General features: G+C 39.2%; 1 protein-coding gene across 10 annotated transcripts in view; it reads right to left on the bottom strand.

Annotated features, from left to right (window-relative positions):
* Nucleotides 1–539: 539 nt before the first annotated feature.
* The window catches only part of PEX5L (peroxisomal biogenesis factor 5 like), a 274,524-nt gene continuing 252,731 nt past the window's right edge, over nucleotides 540–22,332 (bottom strand). For all 10 annotated transcript variants that reach the window (XM_066241126.1, XM_066241128.1, XM_066241130.1 and 7 more), the window contains 6 exons: nucleotides 19,651–19,794; nucleotides 15,651–15,721; nucleotides 13,770–13,967; nucleotides 12,948–13,113; nucleotides 11,634–11,791; nucleotides 540–7,063 (listed from right to left, as the gene is read on the bottom strand). In XM_066241126.1, the coding sequence (XP_066097223.1) occupies nucleotides 6,859–7,063; nucleotides 11,634–11,791; nucleotides 12,948–13,113; nucleotides 13,770–13,967; nucleotides 15,651–15,721; nucleotides 19,651–19,794 (942 nt within the window). In that variant the 3' untranslated portion in view covers nucleotides 540–6,858. The remainder of the gene's footprint in view (nucleotides 7,064–11,633; nucleotides 11,792–12,947; nucleotides 13,114–13,769; nucleotides 13,968–15,650; nucleotides 15,722–19,650; nucleotides 19,795–22,332) is intronic.

Genomic DNA, 22,332 nt, shown 5'->3' with positions numbered 1-22,332 from the left:
GCACTAGAAAAGTACCTACACATAGTAGATACTTGAGTATTTATTGGCTGACCAAAAAGAAAAAAGAAAGAAAAGACCCTAAAGCTGAAATATTTTTAATACTTTTATTCTAAAAAAAAATCACAAAATTCAATTTTAGTTGAAATAATATTTTAGTCTTAAAAAATTAACAAAGGAGGAAGAGTTTAAAGTTTTGTTTTATATCTAAAAATGCATTCCTGAATTCCAGTTAACTCATGCAAAATCATGTGTAGTGATACTTAATAAAATGACCCTTTAACCAGTAGTACAAATTGGATTCCATTCACGTTGAAGTAATTCCGATCCCCAAATCTCATTTTTGAAAGATTTCTGAAAAGATCTTGAAGCCACAAAGTTTATTTGAAAACATAGTTTAAAATTGCACAAATATAAATACAATTTAATAATGTGAAAAAGGGAAGGCATGCTTCCAATAATAGTACAAAAATACTACCTTAATTTTGGTACTTTGTAAATTATAAGCCAACTGAGTAAAGTAAACACATCAATATAATAGGTTATTATTATGGTAGTAATTTTATTTCAAATAGCAACACAGGGAACTACTGAGAAGAAGAAGCCTTAATACCCAACAGAGTTGTGCTATGATACATAATATTTTACTGAATACATAGACATATTATCATGTAGTATGCCAAGAATTTTTACCCCCCTCCCATTGCCATTAATTTACTATAGGTCATTTAATTTGGATTGATGTTAACTTAGAAACTAAATGTAAACATTTAAAGTTAAATTTCTCTTTATTTCAGCTTAAAAATGAAATCTCAAGATTTTAAACATTATTGAGCATAATAAGGAAGCATCACGGAAGAGTTTGTCTCAAAACAGTATTTTTAGATTAGTTATACAGTATTCATAGATATACAAAATATATAGAAATGTCTTTTCTAAATAGTTAATAAATGCTTGTTATAGTTTATAAAAAGTTTACTAAATTAATCAGGTTCTTTTTTTTTTCAACTGATGTAAACAAATTTGGGCAATGAAAATTAAAGAGGGTTTGGGTTAGATGATATGGGAGAAATTGAAAGAAAGTTAGTAAAAATTCAGGTTTGCTAAATTACCTTTAACTGTAACATTTTCAGTCATGAAACATTCCTCACATGGTGCAGTCTTTTATGGTATCTCTGCAAACATTTCATGTATCTCAGTGAAAATAACCTAGTTGAGTGTCTATTCTTTATTCCTTTTTGTGTCATGCCATTTCCCTCTCTAAGATATTGAAAGGAGAAAAGCACGTTTTATTGTTGAGCCAACTGTCCTTTTTTTCATCTTAATATTATTTTGGTGGCAGGTTTCTAAAAGTGTCCCACTGAATCTGTCAGGATTTCGCTATGATACTCTGCAACATTGCAAGTTAGTTTTCTCTTGTGAAGAAGGTCCTGAGAAAACAGTTCCAATATTGGGGCACTTGTTTCTAGAACCTGTTATTTTGGTATTTCTGCAAAGGTTACAGCTTGTGGAAACTTCATTCAAGGCAAAATACCACATGTGAGTCTGTTAAACTTCACACTTTAATTTTCTTTTTCCTCCTCTTAACTCTTTAATGTGTCCACAGAACGATCTTTGCTGTGTGTTTGGGGAGTTCTGTCCGAGCTCATGTGTATGTGTGTGGGGGTGTAAGGGTGTATGAAGCGGTGATCAAGCTCTTCTAATGTAAGAACCCCTCCTGCCTTACTGAGCTTTGCTCCCTCTACTTCTGGTCTCCTTGTCCTTGTTTTTTTCATAGAGCAGGGATCACAGAAAAAGGCAGTGAGAAGACGTCAGAGTTGGTCTGAGAGACAGTGAAATCACCTCATCACCCCTGAATGTCAATGTTTTTAGATATATGGACCAAGTCCAGTTTCTCAAGGGATATGGATCCAAGTAGCTCACCTACCATACAGATAGTGCCATGTTGAGGACAGTGATGTGACGTCCACACGCTTGCTTATGACATTTGTGGATATTAAGGCCCCATGTTCACTTTGCCTTACAATGGTTTTCATGTGTGTGACATTACCCTAACCTCCCATCTTATTTAGAGTGTCAGTATTTCTCATTTATTCCGAAACTTATAAAACATTTGAAATGCACTATTCAGCATTTAGAACCCCAAACTGAGCTGAAACAATGTGGTTTTGTTTAGCAGCATTCAGATAGGCAGATTTTGCTTAAATTTTAGATCTGTTATGCCTTTCAGGGTTGTTAAACATCGTTTGGATGTCTGAGTACCTGGATTCCTCAGAAGATTAGCTTGGCACTGGCTGCAACACTGCATAAACCAGACATGTGAATACCTGTAAAATTCAGTGTGATAGCATGAAAACAATCTCAAGGGTAGAATATTAAAAGCAAATACAAAAACTATAACACAAAGTTTATGAAAATGCTTCCTTGTTCAGAAGCAAGGAAAAATAAAAATAAGCTAACCTATAAAACTTAATCATGCACTGCATAAATTTACATTCAGTAAAGTTAGTTATCTTGCATGCTTTGGTTAATATTTGAGTAGGCAGATTTGCAAGTACTAATGCATGCATTATTTTTGTACCTGAGATTAAATGTTTTAGTTTTTAAAAATTGCCTTTTTACAAATCTTATGCCAGAGTTCATCTCCAAACACTCTTCAAAATATACATATGTGTATCTACTTCTTAGTTCAAAACAGTTTATAGTTCAACCGGTTCTATAAATACTGAGAAGATAGAGAAACTGTGCCATAAAGCCTAGAGAAGGAAGGAATTTGAAATTATTTTAGAAAGTTTAAATTATGGTTATGCATGTGTAATAATTTGTAAAATAGGAAGCCTCGAAAAGATGGCACACAAATTAAGCCTTCAGAATACCCTGTTTCTAGAATGCTTTTAGAAGCATTTCAAAGTATAAAACAACAGCAACAAAGAAGTGAAAGAAAGCATAGCCCTGGCCTGTGCAATGAATTCAGGGACAAATGAAGAACAGACACAAATAGACCATCTTGCTTTTTATTTTCCCAAGGAGCTCACAAAGTTTATGGTAAATAGGTTGTGAGCTCCTGTTATAAGTGGGACTAGTACAATTGTGTTTAAGTCCTACTTGTATAGCAAGAATATGCAAAAAAGTTCTACCTGGAATGAATATCTAGACATGGACCCAAGATTCAACACAATAGCTTTTCTGAAGAACAAGAATGAGGAAATGGCATAGCACTGTGAAAACGAGTGTGTCCTGGACTTTCCAATCCAGTTAAGTATCACTAAATTGCTGTTTTAGTTGAAACACAGGTTGGCTGAGAAAGCAGAGCTCAGTTTCTTATGAAAGTTTCTAGTGGACAAGATCTGCCTTTCTTTCAAGGAATGCGAGAAAGCACATTCGCTTTCTTTCGAGAAAGCAAAGAGAATGATGACTCAATATGATTGGTCCAGTGAGTGGATGCTTTACCCCTTCCTTACTCTTCCCTATTCCTCCATCTCCTCATGTTAAGATGCAGCAGCACAGAGAAACAAACAGCCTACTAGACATAGTTATAACATATTTTGAAATTCAGCAGTGATCACTGGACTTCTCTGCATTTTCATCCAATCTCCTGGTGAAATCGGTCCTTGAAAGTCATATCTATGCAATTGAGGGCCACTCTTTTAAATTCACACCATCAATCCTGGCTGGTTGGCTCATTGGATAGAGCCTCAGCCCATCACTGAAGGGGCCATCGGCTTCTCTTCCCTTTTCTCTCCCCCTTCTCTCTCTCTTCCCCTCCCACAACTGTGGATCAATTGTAGAGCATTAGCCCTTGGTGCTGAGGATAGCTTGGTTGATTCAAGCATCAGCCCCAGATGGTGGTTGCTAGGTGGATCCTGGTCGGGGCACATGTGGGAGTCTGTCTCTATATCTCTCCTCTCTCTCTAAAATAAATAAAACTAAATAAATAAATAAATAAAATAAAATATCACACCATCCTTTTAAGAGCTAGCTCTTAGGCTGTTACTGAGTAATATAAGAAAACACAAACAACAAAACAAAACCTCAAGCCTTCCCAGAGTGCCTCAGAGAGAACCAAGGTCATCTTATGCTTTCAGATGGAAAGAGTAACATAAATAACAATTTTATGCCATGATGATAAGATACCAAGAACAGTTTTGCCTTAAAAAATATATGCACATTTTAAAAAAGATGTATACCATAAAGACTATTCTAAAATCTTGCTACTTAATTTTTGGTGGTGCTCTGATTTCTATAAACTTTCACTTGCTTTTTAGTAGCTGTTTTACTTTAATTTTATTAAAAATATCAAAAAATCTTTTGGGCCATAATTCCATACTTCCTGACAAGGAACAGTTTATGAAAATCTTGGTTCTGATGGACATTAGGTATATTGGAGAAAGTCCTACTAAAATGCTCTGAAATTTCCAAATTATGATGGGAATGGAATATTATTTACTTTTCCCTAAAACAACTCCTTGGAGTTTGAAGTAGTTTTGTATTCAAATAACAAAATAAGAATGGGGCCCCTTAATCTGCCACCACTTAGCAACAATCAAATTAAATCAAAGTATTCCACATTCACCCTACTGTCAGGCTTTAAATTGTTTCTGATCTCATGTATGTAGTGGCAGCAAAGCTGAGAAAACAGCCTGTTTTATTATTGCAAATTCAGTTACTGATGAAACTATCTAGAATGGCATCATAAACATAACATTGATGATGAAAGTGGCTTTGAATCCTTTGTTTAGAGGTTCCCAATAGACTAATGAATGCAAGTCAGCTGCCCAGCGCGAGTGCACAGGAGTAGGGAGAAGGGATGCTCTTCTCTGTCAGGGATACTCAAACAGGGAGTTGGCATGAGTTGGAGGCTGGCTGCAAGAGTCCTTCCCAGGCTGAGTTCCTAGGATTCTAAAATTCTAAAGAATGCCATTCTTGAAAATATTGTTGAGCTTTACTTTGCTTCTGAGCCTATATGACTGGGTTGTTAACCACTGGGAAGTGATGAATGCCTTAAGTCCTCTGCCTCCTGCTGTCCAGCTGGAGGTGTCACCATGCACAAGTGAGCTTTGCCTGTGCATAGCAAAGCTTCCACCACATGCTCTCTGCTATTTGTTTTTATAAACTAAGTTATAATATATGTACGCCTCAAAGATGTGTGGTTTCATGTTATTTGAGGCCTCTTCCTATGCCAGGGACTTTGAAGGCAACAAGGGAGACAATTAGTACCTGCACCTTGAGTTCAGTATGTGTGCACTCCTCCACCCCGTACAGTAGAAAGTAACTGCTGGTCAAATGAACTATCTTGACTCAAATGCTGTTTTGCTGGTAACTATAATCATGAGTATAACCAGCTATTACTAACAAAGAAGGAGAGCTGGGATCAGATTACTTTTGGGAAGATTCTGGAGCAAGGCAGAAGACAAACTGAAGAAGAATGGGACAACTTACTAGGAAAAATGACTAGAATTAGACATTGGTGAAATTATATTTTGGTTACCATTTTGCAAATAATTTTTCCAAATCTTTAATAAAAAATGATGTTTTTTCCAAATAACCATTGAGTCCTCAACAAGCACAAAACTCTGAAGAACTGAGCTGACTGACCGTAATCAATGAGCTGAACACCACTGTTAACAGGAATTCTTGGTATTTGTTAAGTGTTCAAAATGAGAGCCAAAAGGGCATGCATCTTTCATATGAAACCTCTGACATTCAGTAACATTCAGCTAGAAAATACTGATCTTTATCACTTAGAGTGCAAAAGCATGAGCAATGCAGATTATTACAGAATTAAGAAAACAATTTTTAGGAAAAATGTATCGCTCTTAAGAAATACTATTTAAAACATTAACAGTTTAAAAGGAATATCGGTATGCAGGGCAGTTAGTGAGCAAGTAAAATATGACATTTAAGTAAGTTAATGTTAACTCAATAGAAATCACGATATCAAACTTTCGCCCTGCAGAGAATGCATGAAGAGGCGGTATCCTATCTCTTGCTTAAGTCCATACAGTCCCAGACAGCAGGTGAATAAGATCTGTGTTTGCATATTTATATCCTATATATCTGCTTTAAGAAAAACACTCCTTCAAAACCCTACACTATGAAAAACTATTTTCTGGAATTTTTATTTGGCCCATTGATCTAACAAGGCTGAATTCTCAAATCTTTTACCCCCAAGTTAAAAATTGGAGCAACAAAACAAAACTCCAGCAAGGCATAAATAGGATATTAAAGTGCATATATACAGTCCCAAAGAAGTTGCAATTGGGAACAGCAAAAATTTCTAGTGCAAAGACTGCTTTTGCCAGCAAAGCTCTTCCTCTGTAATCAAAAAAGCTAGAGTGAAAGTTAAAACTGGAACGGGTTTAAGCAATGCCTCTCTTCAGTCGAGTTAATAGTTGTGCATGCACCTTGGCCCAAACTACGTTCAATCATCTAAAAGGGGGGGTTTCAGGGGACAGTTCAGAATAGTCAGGATTCCCTGATCTGAGGCAGTGCTTTCTCCAGGTGTCCTATAAGCAAGTTCCAGATGTGTCATCAGCCACAAGTGGGGGCAAAAACTCAAAGCTGTTTTGCGATAGGCTTGCAACTTGTGAAAAGGTTATTCACATAGTTACTTTATTTTGGTTTGTCTCGAGTCTCTCAATTCTTCTTTCGAGTCTGACCTTGACTCTTGAGAAAACATTTTGTGCTTTTGGATCTGAACAGAAACTGGACATTGTCTGTAGGAATTCCATTGGGGATCCACGGCCTTTCGAACATCTGGTTTCACCTTTTACGGAATTCATAATAAAATAGGTTTGTGTTTCTCAGTACATGTATACAGACAAGGGATTCTTATTTTTTATTATTTTTCTTTCTTTTCCTTCAAGGATCCAAGTTGAAGGCTCTTAGGAGGACATCCAGGTCGCCGAGATTGGCCGCTTGGAAGAGTTCTGGCTGGTCCATCAGAGAAAGTGCAATTCTGAGGGCAGCCCATATGTTCCCGGAGATGGCAGGATGAGGAACTTGCTGCTGATTCCGGCTCTTTCTCTGCAGACTGAGGGCAGTGAGAAAATTGCTGACCGCTTCTCTAAAAAGAGTAGAAAAACAGGCACTTAAAAATGCAACAAATTTCAGAGTTTGCAAACACGACAACAAAAAAGGATTATTTTAGTCTAAAATCCTAAATCATCAATCAGATGATCCAAATCATCTGATTTTGGATCATCAGATGGAACAACTTTCTGATTCTGTCAATATTCTTTTGTGAAAAATCATCATTAAATGTAGTGAAAAAGACAAAAGCAAAGCGATTTTTATTTTAGGACTGTCAGGTGGGAGAGGAAGAAGAATTGCCACACCATTGCTAACTCCTGAATGCACTCCCCTCCTCCTACTCTGGGAGTGATTTGAAAATGTAACCCATTTGCAGGTGGGGTTTATATGAACTATGGTTGCAGAGGAAGCGCCCGGTGCTACTTAGAACAAAGTGGGCTAGCCTGGCCTCTTAGTGAGAGAAATATGGGAAGCAGCTAGGGTTGAGTGGAATTTGTTGTAAGAGCATCTGGGCTTGAATTCCATTATTTAACCTTAGCCAAACTTCTTCTCTTCTTCAAGCCTCAGTTTCCCCGACTATATCACAGGGAAAATAGAAGTCATTTAAAAACCTTCTTGGGAGGTGCAGTTGAATCATTAATCTAGATCAATCAATCTCAAAATGTTATCTGGTGAACCCTGAGGATCAGTGAGGCTAAAATGATTTTTAGAATATTACTGAGATCTCCTTTTACCTCTCACTCTCGACCTATCTCAAGTGTACACTGGAATTTTCTAGGGACTACATGATTTACAATATCCCAACAGATTGAATGCAGAAGCAGAAATGAAAGTCTTCTATTAAGCAAGATATTAATAAATTCACAAAAATCATAAGAATACCACTCTTCTCACTGAACACTTATTTTTGTTTTGGATTTTTTTTTTGTAAAAGATGTGATTTGTTTTAACCTGTAATCAGTATTATTTTTAAATGAATCTTTCAAAATCTTCTAAACTTAATTTCTAATATGGTAAAAATCGATAGATAAAACCCTTTGAGGTTCTCAATACTGTTAAAAGAGTGAAGGCATCCTGAGAACCGGAGTGTGTGAACTGCTGAGTCAGATGCTGTCCAAAAGCCTTCCAGCTCCTCAGGCCCCGGTGCTGGAGCGCCTGCTGGGTCTGCCCTTTTTAGCACCTTACGTGGCCCAGGGTGTGTATTATGTTTCTGACGAACTTGTCTTCACCAAGCATGATGCTGCTGCTTTAATTTGCACCTGCTTTACTCTCCTTAAAAGCTTTTCACACACTTGAGCTCATTTTATACTGTGAGGCAGTTATTATTAAGCATCTGATGAGAAACCTTAAAGAAAGTGAGGCTGGATTTCCAAGTTTGATGCACATGAGCCAGGCACTTGCTCACCTATATTGTTAGATCTGTCTGGAAATAAAAGGTCATTGGGAAATGGTCACCCTACTGTAGCAACCTGGGTGATAGAAGGCAGTGGGCATTCTAATTTCCTCCTCTTTTGAATTTTGTGTAATTGAGTGAGAGAGGAGGCTTTATAAACAGATGCACATGGAAAGTCTACTTTGGAGGCTCTGTCTGGCTCTCACCTCACAGGGTGGCAGCTCAAATGGCAGGTTTCTGTTCCCTTTTATCCCGCTAGGCCTGTGAGAACTCTGGGGTGGGGTGGGGGGAAGACCTTGGAATTCCCTATGTACAGGCTGCTCCCAGCCCCCACACGTGTGGCAGGGGTCTCTGGAGAGTAACCGAATGGTCTTATTTGTTAGCCTTGTCAAGCAGGTCCAGGTTGTTTCCATGACAACAGTCTAAACCTGTTCCTCAATTTGGGAACTCAAAGTTTGGGGACTCAAAAGATTGTGCATATATATGTGTCAGTAGTTTTCAATGTTTCACACACATATCCAGAAATAAATTGTTTGTGTATATTGTCATGGTTAATAAAACAAAGCACATTCATTTTAAGCATTTTTTATTTTAGAGTAGCTTTCCCTTATTATACTAATACTAAAGAGAGGATCGCTGTCAAACTGGATTGAATTTCTTTTTTCATTTGAAAGGGGCCCTCATTGAAATGGTAAAGATTCACTGGTCTAAGCTCTTCTCCGGAACTCTGACTGACAAAAGGGTAGCATTTTAAGCTACACCCGTTTCAGGCCAACAATTTCCTCTCCTATTCCAACTGTACAGTATTAGGAGAGGGCTCGCCTTTGACTCTTTACAGGAAGTGTGGAGATGACAAACAGCAAAACAGCAAGTGTTATAGCTCACACACACACACACACCTGCAGTTCTTGGGGGAGGGGTCCTAAATTCTGGTGGGTACAGAAGTAATTGTACAGGCTCCTGGCTTTCTTCTGAGTCGTATCTCTACTGTGGATTATTTCCTATGTATACACTTACACCTCAACATATAGTTATTTGCAAAATTCATTTAAGGTAGATATTTCACTTGATGTTTTTTTTTTCTTTTCAGGAAAAAAATGTGAGATGTTTATCACTTCACAAGATTTCCCATATCCAGCATGACAATCAGAGACGCACATGGCTTAGCTGTGATGTCCCAAAGTTGCTATTTGATCCAGAGGGACAGATTTAGCCAATAAGAATACAGGATACACAGTTAAATTTGTTTCAGATAAACAATGAACACTTTTCAGCATAAGTGCAACCCATGTAAAATTTGGGAAATATTTATCCTAAAAATATATTTACTGTTTATGTGAGATTCAACTTTAACTGGGCATTCTGTATTTTATCCAGAAACCCGAACATCGGCTTGCTTTGTACAGGAGACCATCTGCTTGAAGATGAAAGGTTCACACCTCCACAGGGTTACCCATTTCTAGCTGTCGTGGGCCTGCATGGCGCCTGCGAACAGTTGCCCGTGAGGCTTATATTTGTGAATGCCAAGAAAGTGTTTTACTGGCCCCTCGAGTATGTTTCCTACACTAGGAAGTGACAATTAAGAAAAAAAAAAACCCTCATCCAGAAGCTTTATAAAGTCCTCCTTTGATTGAATTCAATATGCCTACATGTATGTATTTATTAACATCTCTCTACTTGTTCAAAAAAAAGGACCTAATGTATCTTATAAAATATCCCTAGAAAATAAGCAAATAAAAGGAGTAAATATAAAATTGGGTCAGGGAAATCAGAGGAAGCCAGGAGTGAAGTCAGTGTGCCGTGCGGACAGCGCTGGGCCCGGGACCGACAGGCAGGGACGGGCAGGGAGGCAGGCAGAGTCCGCTCGGCCCTCGGCACAGCCGGTGTCGTGAGGAGTTCAGCAAGTGGCACGCCTCACAGTGTCCATGAAATCAAGCTGCTCAGGGGTCACTCAGTTCCCCTGGTTTTGACCTGAACAAGTTCATTTTAGAGGATGGAGTGTAATCCAGTGACTAATAATGTTCTTCCTAAGACCCTTTTATCATAAATGGAGCAACTAGCGTCTAAAGCCTCAATATCTGCCCTCTGCACAATGTCCTCATGCAGGTCAGAAACAGCAATTCTTCAGATGTCAAAAGAATGCAGTCCAGTTATGTAGCTCCTTGATGGCCTCTCTAAATAATAATAATAAGGATACTCACGATGATGGCAGTAATGATCCTACTACTACTTCCTGCTCAGTATTAAGCATCTGCTGTGTGCTAGGCAGTTACACTTAATCTGTACAATAGTTCTGCAAAACAGACATTATTACTCCCTCCACTTTTTTAAGCAGGTGAGGAAATTGAGGCTCAAAGTTATAAGCTCAGAGTTATAAAACCAATAAATAGCAGAACTGTGATTGCACCAAAGTTGGTCTGATTCTAAAAGCCTGGTTCTTTCTGGGAATGAGAGAGGGTCTGAATTTTTTGTAGAGTTTAAAACATTTAGTTATCTTTTTTTTTTCCAATTATGAAAATCATACCTGTTTACTTAGAAAATAAAAAGAATAGAAAAAGAAAGAAGAAAAAAAATCACCCAAACTTGCATTACAAAACAGAGACAAGGCTTCTTTATGGTTCCCGTTGATATGGAAACAAGAAGGGAGGACAGACACCTGGGTGACACAGAGGGGTCACAGGGGAGGAGAAAGACATTACAAAAGATAAACCCGTGATTTAAAGATATTTTCTTTAAGAATTTTTTTTTATTACTCACTTTAATGGTAAATCAGGTTTAGAGATTCTTGGTTGTGCTTTGCCAAAAACTGACCCTAGAGGCCTCTTAAGTTATTTTGCGGTCCCCAAGGTTCTCCTTTTCTACCTGGAAAGCGAAGGTCTACTCCTGTTTCTCAAAGAGTTGCCCTTCGGGGTGTTAACCCAGATAACTTGCCCCAACCCCTGCTGACTGAATTAAAATCTTCAGAGCAGGGGCCTGGGAATCCACATTTCACAAGGTATCCACATGATTGCTGGTCTTCGAAGACTGAGAAACACTAAAGCAAATTGTTTCTGCTTCAGCAGGCCTCAGGATCTGAAGTTTCAAGCTTACCCTTAACAGGAGGAGGATTACTCCTACCTAAGGAGATATTTTTAGTGGCAAGCCACGTTCCGGGTTATTCACCCTCGGCCCTGAGCCGGCGCTCGGTGCCCAGCCGGCCGCCATACTTCACCTGTAGGCACCCAGGTTGATGCAGCTTATCCCCAGGTTGTATCTGGATCGGATGAAGCCCGGCTGGATCTCCAGCGCCCGCGTGTACGCCTCCACGGCTTCCTCGCTGCGGTCTCCATTCGCCAAAGTTGCCCCCAGACGGTTCCACAATGAATAGTCCTGATGACGAAACGAGAGCTCTCTAACAACCAGTCCAAGCCACAATGACAGTATTCTCATATTCCCCGCAGAAGAAAGATGATGGCTAAAAATGTATCCCGTGTTCATGGACAAGGACCATGACGTGGTGAGTTACTAAAAAATCTTTATCGGCTGCTTTGTGAAATGACTCTCACCCATCAAGGAGCAGCTACCATTTAATGCTGTCAGGCAATTCATGTTTCTAATTTAGGTACTTGAATATTAACAGTGGCAGTGGCATGTCATTAGTATCGATTCCTTTAAACCACTGGATACAGGGACATAAAGTGTAGCAAAAATGTACAAGTACATCCTGTGAAAACATTTTTTTTTTTCCTGAAGTTGGAAACGGGGAAGCAATCAGACAGACTCCCACATGCGCCTGATCAGGATCCATCGGCACGCCCACCAGGGAGCAATGCTCTGCCCATCTGGGGCGTTGCTCTGTTGCGACCAGAGCCATTCTAGCGCCTGACGCAGAGGCCATAGAGCAGGGGTCCCCAAACTTTTTACACAGGGGGCCAGTTCACTGTCCCTCAGACCGTTGGAGGGCCAGACTATAAAAAAAAGCTATGAACAAACCCTATGCACACTGCACATATTTTAAAGTAAAAAAAAAACAAAAAAACAACCCCCCAAACCCCAAAAAACGGGAACAAATACAATATTAAAATAAAAAACAAGTAAATTTAAATCAACAAACTGGCCAGTATTTCAATGGGAACTATGGGCCTGCTTTTGACTAATGAGATGGTCAATGTGCTCCTCTCACTGACCACCAATGAAAGAGGTGTCCCTTCCAGAAGTGCAGCGGAGGCTGGATAAATGGCTTCAGGGGGCCTAATGTGGCCCGCGGGCCGTAGTTTGGGGACCCCTGCCATAGAGCCATCCTCAGCGCCCGGGCCAACTTTGCTCCAGTGGAGCCTCGGCTGCAGGAGGGGAAGAGAGAGACAGAGAGGAAGGAGAGGGGGAGGGGTGGAGAAGCACATGGGCGCTTCTCCTGTGTGCCCTGGCCCGGAATCGAACCCGGGACTCCTGCACACCAGGCTGACGCTCTACCACTGAGCCAACCTGCCAGGGCCAAAACATTTTTTTTTTTTAACAGAGAATCTATGGTTTCTTGCTGTGCCCTTACCTCTGGCCGAACAGTTAAGGCAGCGTTAAATGCATCTATTGCTCTATTAAATTCTCCGCGCAAGTGGAACAGTACCCCCAGACCTGTCTGCAGGTCTGGGTCGATCATGTCTCCGTTTTGGTGGGCAGCTTCCAGATATAATTCTTTCACTCCTTCCAGAACAGCGCTATCAGGGGAAAAATAGATTTGTAATCCAAAGTCTGAACATAAATGATTTACTATTATGTCCTCTGTTTCAAGAGAACATTACAACAGGAAAAATCTTGCTTAAAATATCTTAGCATAATGAGAGGACTATTACTACTGCATGTTAAAAAATGCCTGCTGATTTTCATGAACTATTTCGTTTTATACATATACAAACAGTGCTAGGTAAGGAGAGTTCCACTGACCTATAGGTGCCAGTGTAGAGAACCCTAGCGCTGAGTTTCCCAGTGAGAAAGAATTTAGCCTCACCATTTATTACTGATAGAAAAAAATTCCAGAAGAAAGAATTTCCATTTTCCCCCATTCCTAATTCTCAGACTTTATAAAAATTGGCACACTGCAACTTATTATAATTTATTTTGGGTTTATTATATGTCCAAAGCATTTGGCTTTAAAGTATGGTACTCAGACAAGTGTCTGTGAGTGTCCATGGTGTAGATCAGTGTCTGAAGGTTGGTTCCGGTCTCAGCTCAATCTTTTAAATCAGAGCAACTCTTTTGGCAGAATGCTGTCCTACAAACCATCTGGAGTGGGTGGTGGCAGGGACCTGAGGCTCTTTAATTATCCTGATGGTGATTACTTGTGTATATGGGTGTAATTTAACGAGAAGGATACCTATCAACCGGAGACTTAGACATCCTCCGGGTAAGACCTGGAGACCCCTTCTTGCTCTTCACAAGGTATTTGTACTTTGGATTCTGCTTGATCCAATTCTTCAGTGCTTCACAGGCGTCCTGCTGGTGGCCGGTGTTGGTGTAGCTCACAGCCAAAGCCATCAGAGCTTTCAAGTTGTTGGGCTGCAGTTCTAAGCACCTGAAAAAAGAGGGGGGGGGCAAGCCTGTTTCAGATTTTGTTTTTGGAGGCAGAGTCTGAACAGTTCTTTAGAAAATTTGGGGTCTTTATTAATTAAATGGTACTAAAGCATTGCTAAGTTTAAGTCCCTGGATAATATTACACTTATTATCTACACGGAAATTGGGGACCTAACTATATTTTTAAGAAAGTTAAAACATCCTGATGTATGTTAGGTTTGGGAATTTTAAATAATTTAAGAACTATAGAAAATTGTGGCTAATGCTTGTACATAATATTAGTACTTATGTAATCTAATGAGAAGTCGGGGATGTCATTATTTTAATGCTGCTCTACTGTGAATATATTAAATGTACTTTATCCACAAAGCGAACTGACTTGAATTAAACTTAGTCATCCAGATGTGAGAGACTGAACAGTGTTTTGTAAAGGATAGGGAAATTCCATGTAATCAGACTATTGATGTGGTTACAGCTGCTCCCCTTCAGGCGATTCCACTGGCTCTAGCAAGGGTTTCCAAACTTTGAGGTGCATGGGAGCCATGGGGGGAGGGTCTGGTAAATGCAGATTCTGATACAGAGGACCTGAGGTGAGCCCCAGGCTGTGCAGGTCTGACAGGCTCCCAGGTGATGATGATGATGATGGTGGTCCTTGGATAAGACTTACAGTAGCAAGCCCTACATAGTACCTATATTAGTGCTTTAGGAAGAGATTACACAGAGGTCCTCAGGTTATAACAGACTCGACATAGGACATTTTGAGTTTTCCATGTTCACTCCCCTAAAAACTTTAAAAACTTGAGATGTGAGTGTTTTGGCTTACACTATTAGCGTTGTATTTACGGACTCCATGGGCGAACTAGTTGGGTTGCACGCGGCGGAAGAATACGCAGTACAGTGGACAGTACAGTATATTTATGTCCTTTTCCTTTTTCTGTGGCTTAGTTGTGTTTTTATGCTCTAGATTATGATTTTACAACTGTGTTAGGATAGGTAAGTGATTTAGGCTAAGGTGTGTTTTGACTTACACCAAAATTCCGGTTATGTCACTGTCATAGGAATGGAACTGTGTCGTAACCCAAGGACTTCCGTGTGTGTGTGTGTGTGTGTGTGTGTGTGTGTGTAATATTTATTTATAAGAAAGAGTAGGGAAAGTGGAAGTCCATTTGGTGGGGCCTGCTTTTTCCTCAGAGTTTAACTAGGGCCTCTAATCAAGTATGGTATGATGTTACACTCACCCAAAGTAGGCTAGGACTTTAGTCAGGGGCTCAGGAATTATACATGCAGACTGCTGAGATGCTCCATTGACACCAAGAGCTAATATTGCACTGATATTATTTTGAATATATTTTTTCCTGAAGAAACTTTCAGATGCTACAGAAAGATAGTAAGTTAAATAAAACTTTATTCAGTGAGTCTATTTCATGATTGATTTTACAGACTCTTTCATGCTAGTGAAGGTCAATTGATTTGTAAATGGCCAAATATTGCGATTTAGAAATATTATTTCTTCACAAGTTCTTGTTTTCCAGAGCTAAGTATAAGTCATATTGTGGCATTTCAGCACTTATTCTGGCCAAATTCTTTGCCATGTATTTAAAGATCAAAAGATAAATATGAAACCATAGGAAATCCATTAACAAGTATCCACTAGTCCCATGATTTTGCACTTAGTTTTATCTACCTCTGGAGGGCGACAATAGCTGCTTGTTCATTTTCATTCTCTGCCTGGGTTATCCCAAGAAACTGCCATGCCTACAAAAGACAATTATGTCAACATTGCAAGAGGAAGCAGAATCACTCATGTACAAGTAGTTGGTTTGTTTATGAGACAGATTCTTCTATGCAGAACAACCAGCCCCAGATGGGAGAGTCTTTATAACAGGGAAAAACATCATATGCATTTCCTTATTCAAACTCTTTTGTGACATCTAGGTCAAGATCCTCTGTCTTTATTTAGACCAGTGGTAGTCAACCTGGTCCCTACCGCCCACTAGTGGGCATTCCAGCTTTCATGGTGGGCGGTAGCGGAGCAACCAAAGTAGAAATGAAAAGATATTTAACTATAGTAATTTGTTTTATAAAGATTTATTCTGCCAAACTTAGTGAAAATCTGACATAAATTACTTGGTAAGTAATTATTATGATATGCTTTAACTTGCTGTAACTCTGCTTTATAAATTTTATAAAGTAAAGTTACTTCCCTACTTTATAAATCATTATTACTGTGGAACTGGTGGGCGGTTTGAAAATTTTACTACTAACAGAGATACAAAAGTGGGCGGTAGGTATAAAAAGGTTGACTACTCCTGATTTAGACTCTCAGCATTATCCCCTCCCATGGAGACCTCTGAATTTCTGAGATATTAGGTATCTTAAAACCAAAAGATAAGTACATAAAACTATGCAGCTGTGAGGAAAAATAGTAGAAAAATAACCCAGAAATATAGCTAAGTAGCCTAAAGTTTACAATAAGAAATATCAAGATGTACAAAATAAAATTAGTTTGTATAAATGAAAGTCAAGCAATTATTAGAAGGGACAACAGGAAATTTAGAAACTAGTTAACAAAAAAGAAAAATCCTTACAACATGTTTACTGCTCTAATACGATAATCACTGTTAAAGTGCATAAAACATGTAAAATGCAATATAAGTATATATAATTTTTTAAATTAATTTTAATGGGGTGACATTGATAAATCAGGGTACATATGTTCAGAGAAAACATCTCATAATTTTTAAGACTGCACTTATACTTTATATTGCATCACAAGCACTGTTTCATGTTTTTACAAAATATTCTTACTTATAATTTTTAATTTAAATTTTGTTGAGTGGATATCCCATTATTAACCAATTCCTATATTACTCTGAGGTTGTTTCTAATCCTTTGTTATTGTAAATAATGTGAAGAATATCTTCAAGCCGATAATGATTTTCATATCTAGAAAAAAATTTTCCCCCCTTCTTTTCCAAGTGAGAGGAGGGGAGATAGAGAGATAGACTTCTGCCTGTGACCCGACTGGGATTCACTTGGCTGCCCCTTTCTGGGACAGATGCTTGCCCATCCAGACCGTGCTCACAACTGAGCTATTTTTAGCACCTAAGGCAAAGTCTCCACAGAGCCATCCTCAGCACCTGGGGCTGATGCACTTGAACCAATTGAGCCATGGCTGTGAGAGGGGAAGAGAGAGAAGGAGGAGGGGGAGGTGGAGAAGCAGATGATAGCTTCTCCTGTGTGCTCTAACTGGGAATCGAACCTGGGACATCCACATGTCAGGCCAGTGCTCTACAACTCAGCAAACTGCCAGGGCCAAAAAATTTTAATATAACAAATTTCTACTTATATATTTATTTGAACAATAATGCTCACACCATTACAAGAGCAATACACATCAAAAAACTTTTCACTACAGATATTGTCCTCAAATTTTCTGGGCGTAGGGATGTAGCTGAGTCTTAGGGATTTAAAAAGGATTGAGAAGTCCATAACTGTCCCACCTTGAGAATCAATGCTATGGATATTTTAAAACAAACTATATGAAAACTTACACAGTCATTTTAAAGTGCCATAAAATTATATCAGCTTTCCTCCTTATGGATTATTATTACACATACCATATGAATTCATAAAAATACTACTTATTTCCCCCAGAACACCAGTGATTCTTTTTAATCTTTCAAATGTACACAGAGTGACCTTTATTTTTATTTTACCTTCCATACATCTTAGAATGCTTCTTAAGAAAAGATTGATGAAATAATCTTTCTCTGAGGGCTTCTTCCTAAGCTTTGGGAGTAGGGTCGTTTATCATCTTCACTGTTCATGGAGAGTCCATTATCTTAGCATGGGGGTCTACATAGCTCTGAGACCCTGGGTCTTTGTTTAGGATCCATTAGTAACCAGGAGTCCTAATTTTCTTGTTTATGAATCTGGGATAATGTGTGTGTGTGTGTGTGTGTGTGTGTGTGTGTGTATATATATATATATATCCAGAATTGTTGTGTCAAATTATATATATAACATACCTTATTTTGCCATGTATAAGACACACCTTAATTTGGGGGCCCAAAATTTGAAAAAATAATGTATTACATAAAAGTATTGAATTCAAGCTTTATTCATCATAAAATTCATACAACTCCTCATCCGCACAAAAAAAAACCGGAAATGCAAGTAAAAAAATCTACAACCATTGTGTAAGACGCACCCAATTTTTAGACCCCAAATATTTCAAAAAAGGGTGCATCTTATACATGGGAAAATACAGTACACGAAAACACGTGTGTGTGTGGGGGGGTAAGGTTAGCTGTATTTTTCTATTAATGCAATGATTTTCTCTTCTACAATGATTCAAATATCTTTTTTAAAATTCTAATACTTTGGTTTAGAATTCCAGGTCTCAGTTCAATCTCATTTTATTATCAATAATTTGACTAACAAGCTACCAGTGGCTTTAGTGATCAGTTTACTTGTTTTGACACAAACTGAGTACAACCAACAACAGTAATAAAGGCTAAATATTGATGTGCCAGATGCTGAACTGAGCACTTATTTGTATGAACTAATTCAAGCCTCACAAAACCTGATGAGACATTTATTAATTTTGATTTCCACTTCACGTAGAGGGTGAAATGACTTAGCACATGGCTCATGGCTAAACAACACTGGAGCCTGATTTGAACACGGGATAGCAGAGTCTAAAAGCTTAACCTTTATTCTATAATACTGTCTGCTCGCCACTGCACATACCCCTTCTCAAATGTTTTTGGGAATATCTCTCATAAGACATTTCCTAAAAGTTACAAACTGCAAAGGAAGACTTTACCTGCCACTACCTTCACAAGTTTGGAAGTGTAGTGGACCAAGATGGGATTGCAGAAGACTGCAGTGGTCTCCGCCTTGTCAAAGAGCCCCTCACACCTCAGAGAAAGGGGTCCGCTGACTTGCTCTTTCCTAGCGGTTCCTTCCTGGGGCTTTTAGGATGAGGTTCAATCTTGCCTACATCTTCCTCCCTACACTCCTGCTGTTCTCTCCTCCCTTCTTCTTCTGACCTGATGTTCCAGGTCCCTCTGCTCAGCCAGAAACCATCCCCTCTAAACAACAACTCAAACCCCCTGCTGTCTTTAATTAATCCTCTCTCCTTGGAAACTCAGTTTTAGATTCATTTGTAGGGGAAGGCTGAGTCAGTAGTCTTGCTCTCTGCTTTCTTAGCCTCCAGTACATTTGCATTTATTATACTGAACTAATTTATTTACTTGTCCCTCTAGATAGACCCCTGATGTGTCTTTTCAACTGTTTCATTTCCCAGCTCTTCAGTGCTCCGAGCCCCGCGTGGCACAGGTCCTTTGGCACAGTACGTGGCGCGAGGGAGTCGGGGTGAGGCAGGGTGTGGCTCCGGCCCAGACCCATGACCCACAAGGCCCCCCGAGACTGCGGCTGAGCTTCCAAGTAGGCAATTTCAAGTTTTCATTTCCTGTCCCCACTCTTTATTTTTGGGCACCACAGATAGATACTACTGATAGGGTTAGAAAACAGGTGATATTACATGGAACCAGGTTAACTGCTTTGGAACCATTACTTAATAAAAATGCCACTCAGTAGAGCTCTGTGTCACCCTCTGTCCCTCATTAGCACATGTAGCCACTTTTTGAGCCTGGGAGGAGAAAGGGAAATGACACCTCTGCATCTCCAGGGTCCTGAAGAATTGCCGCCTCCATGAACAGGATGGTGACGGGGAGGTCCCCTTCCTTCAGCCTCTTCAAGCCTTCTTCAAATGCGCCAGGCCAGTCCTTGAAGGGGTTTTCAGTGTGGAAGTAGTAGCCCTGCAACACAGAAGGGCCAGCACAGGCCCGCGGCTTAGCTCTCCATTCTCACCTTCACTAAATTCCAAGACTGTGTGTTTTACATTTACTTAATTTGTTTAAAGTAATTAATTTAATTGCAAAGAAATTTCTTTTTAAATTTTAATAAATGTTTTCATTGTGGTGAAATTTTATTTTATGTACATAACATAAAACCGACCATTTAAATTTCAATTACTGTTATTCCTTATTATGAATGTACATTTTTATTGTATATATTTTAGATTTTGTTATGGAATAACAAAAAGAAACAAAAAGTTACCTGGAATGGTGCCACCTAAATATGATCACTGCTAATATTTTGGGATGGATTTTCCTTTTCGTTCATTTTGTTTTAGCCATTCCCTGCTGCCCTGCACGATCTAAAGCGTATGAGTTTTTGCACATACTTTTGCTACATGCTGCCCCCCCACAGTGTTAGTCCTACGTACTGTACATCTGTTTATGTACTGCATCCCTTTTGAGGATAACAAATCATTGTAACATCTAAGTTTTGTTGTTTGTTTTCTGCCTTTCCACTACTTAAACCTGTGTTTGCCCCACTGGTAGCTGTATCGCCCACTGAAAATATGTGTTTTAAAGTTATAGATCTTCTGTTGTAAAAATTTAACAATGTGTACAAATAATCTTCTAGCATTTTTCTATGATTATATAAATTAAACAAACTCATACTCTATATGAAGTTTTGTAGCTTAAGCCACACTTAGTTTTAGTTATTATAGTTGTCTACATTAGGTTAAAATTTATTTAATCAAACCCCTATTGATAGACTTTAAGGTTCCTTTCATTTTTTGGTTTCTATAAATAAAGCTGGAGTGAAAGCCTCAAGCTCAAACCTTTGTCTGCATTGGTCAATACTGTAAGACAGACTTCTAGAGGGATTTATTAGGCTGAAACCTATGAACTATTTTGAGGCCCTTGATATGTATAGCTGAGAAGTATGCCCCAATTTAAACTCTCATCAGAAGTACCTGAGAGACATTATTTGTTGCAATATTAAAGAGCATAATTATCATAAAATCTAATTTGATAAATACAATTAAGTGTGTTGATGAAGCTACTAAGGTTTTATTTTATTTTTATTTTTTTGTTTTTTTTTTTTGTATTTTTCTGAAGTGAGAAGCAGGAGGGCGGGGGAGGCAGACAGACAGACACAGACTCCCACATGCACCTGACCCGGATCCACTCGGCATGCCCACCAGGGGGCGATGCTTGGCCCCTGTGGGGTGCTGTTCCACTGCAACTGGGGCCATTCTAGCGCCTGAGGTGGAGGCCATGGAGCCATCCTCAGCACCAGGCCAACTTTGCTCCAATGGAGCCCTGTCTGTGGGAGGGGAAGAGAGAGACAGAGAGGAAGGAGAGGGGGAGGGGTGGAGAAGCAGATGGGCACTTCTCCTGTGTGCCCTGGCCGGGAATTGAACCCAGGACTTCCACACGCTTGGCCGATGCTCTACCACTGAGCAATCTGGCCAGGGCCTAAAGTTTTTATTTTTATTTTTATTTTTTTAAATTGAGTTTATTGGGGTGACATTGGTTAATAAAATTATATAGGTTTGAGGTGTACAATTCTATAATACATCATCAGTATATTGATTGTGTGCTCACCACCCGAAGTCAAGTCCCCTTCCATCACCATTTATCCCCCTTACCCTCTTCCACCTCCCCCACTCCCCTTTCCCTCTGTCATCACCATACTGTCTTCTGTAGAGACTAAGGTTTTAAAATAGATCAAATGGAGACCTTCAGAAAAACAAAACCCTTCTTCAGAAGCCACAGAGCTTCTGTAGTGCACTGTGTCACGGATCTGGGGTCCCGAGAGTGAGAAGCTCAGGGTCCTAGCCAGGCCACAGTTTAAGGAGCATAGTCCTGAGTCTGATGATCTGCCTCAGTGTTCTTTCTTCCTGCTTAGTTTTAATTTGTGTGAGTAGGTGTGTGGAAAATACAGTTATTTCTAATAAGATGGTTGTTCTGATTTTATGAGATTGCCTGGCCTACCAAGGGACACAGAATATTAGGAAGAAAAAGACATTTTAATGACTATGTAGACTGAAAATTCCCTAAGAACAGAGACTATTAATCATCATTTCCCCAGTATTGAGTGCAGATTAGACACAAATAAATATTTGTTGAATTGAACTATCATGGAAATTACCCAGAACTAAACATTACTGTGACTTCCTCCACAAAAACCATAACATAAGCATATACTACATATGTTCCTCCTTTTCCAGTGTAGGAAAATTTTACATCTCTTTCAAGTCATTTAAACTTACTTTTCAAGTCCTCCCTTCCCCTCCTCAGCTGTTTTTAAAAGCATAAATCCAAGGGCAACTGGGATTTCACAGGTGATCTGGCCAGTTGTTCACTGCTTTCCCGCTTTCTGGCTCCAGTCAGGGAAATATCTCCGAGGAATCCCTGTGCGACTAGACCTGCCTGCGTGAAGCCTGTCCTTTCCTCTGCGTTTCTTTGCTAGCTGTGTAATGACCGCCTGTGAAATAT

This window comes from Saccopteryx bilineata, chromosome 8 (assembly GCF_036850765.1).
Source record: "Saccopteryx bilineata isolate mSacBil1 chromosome 8, mSacBil1_pri_phased_curated, whole genome shotgun sequence".
Lineage (NCBI taxonomy): Eukaryota > Metazoa > Chordata > Mammalia > Chiroptera > Emballonuridae > Saccopteryx > Saccopteryx bilineata.
This window is presented reverse-complemented; position numbering and strand designations above follow the sequence as displayed.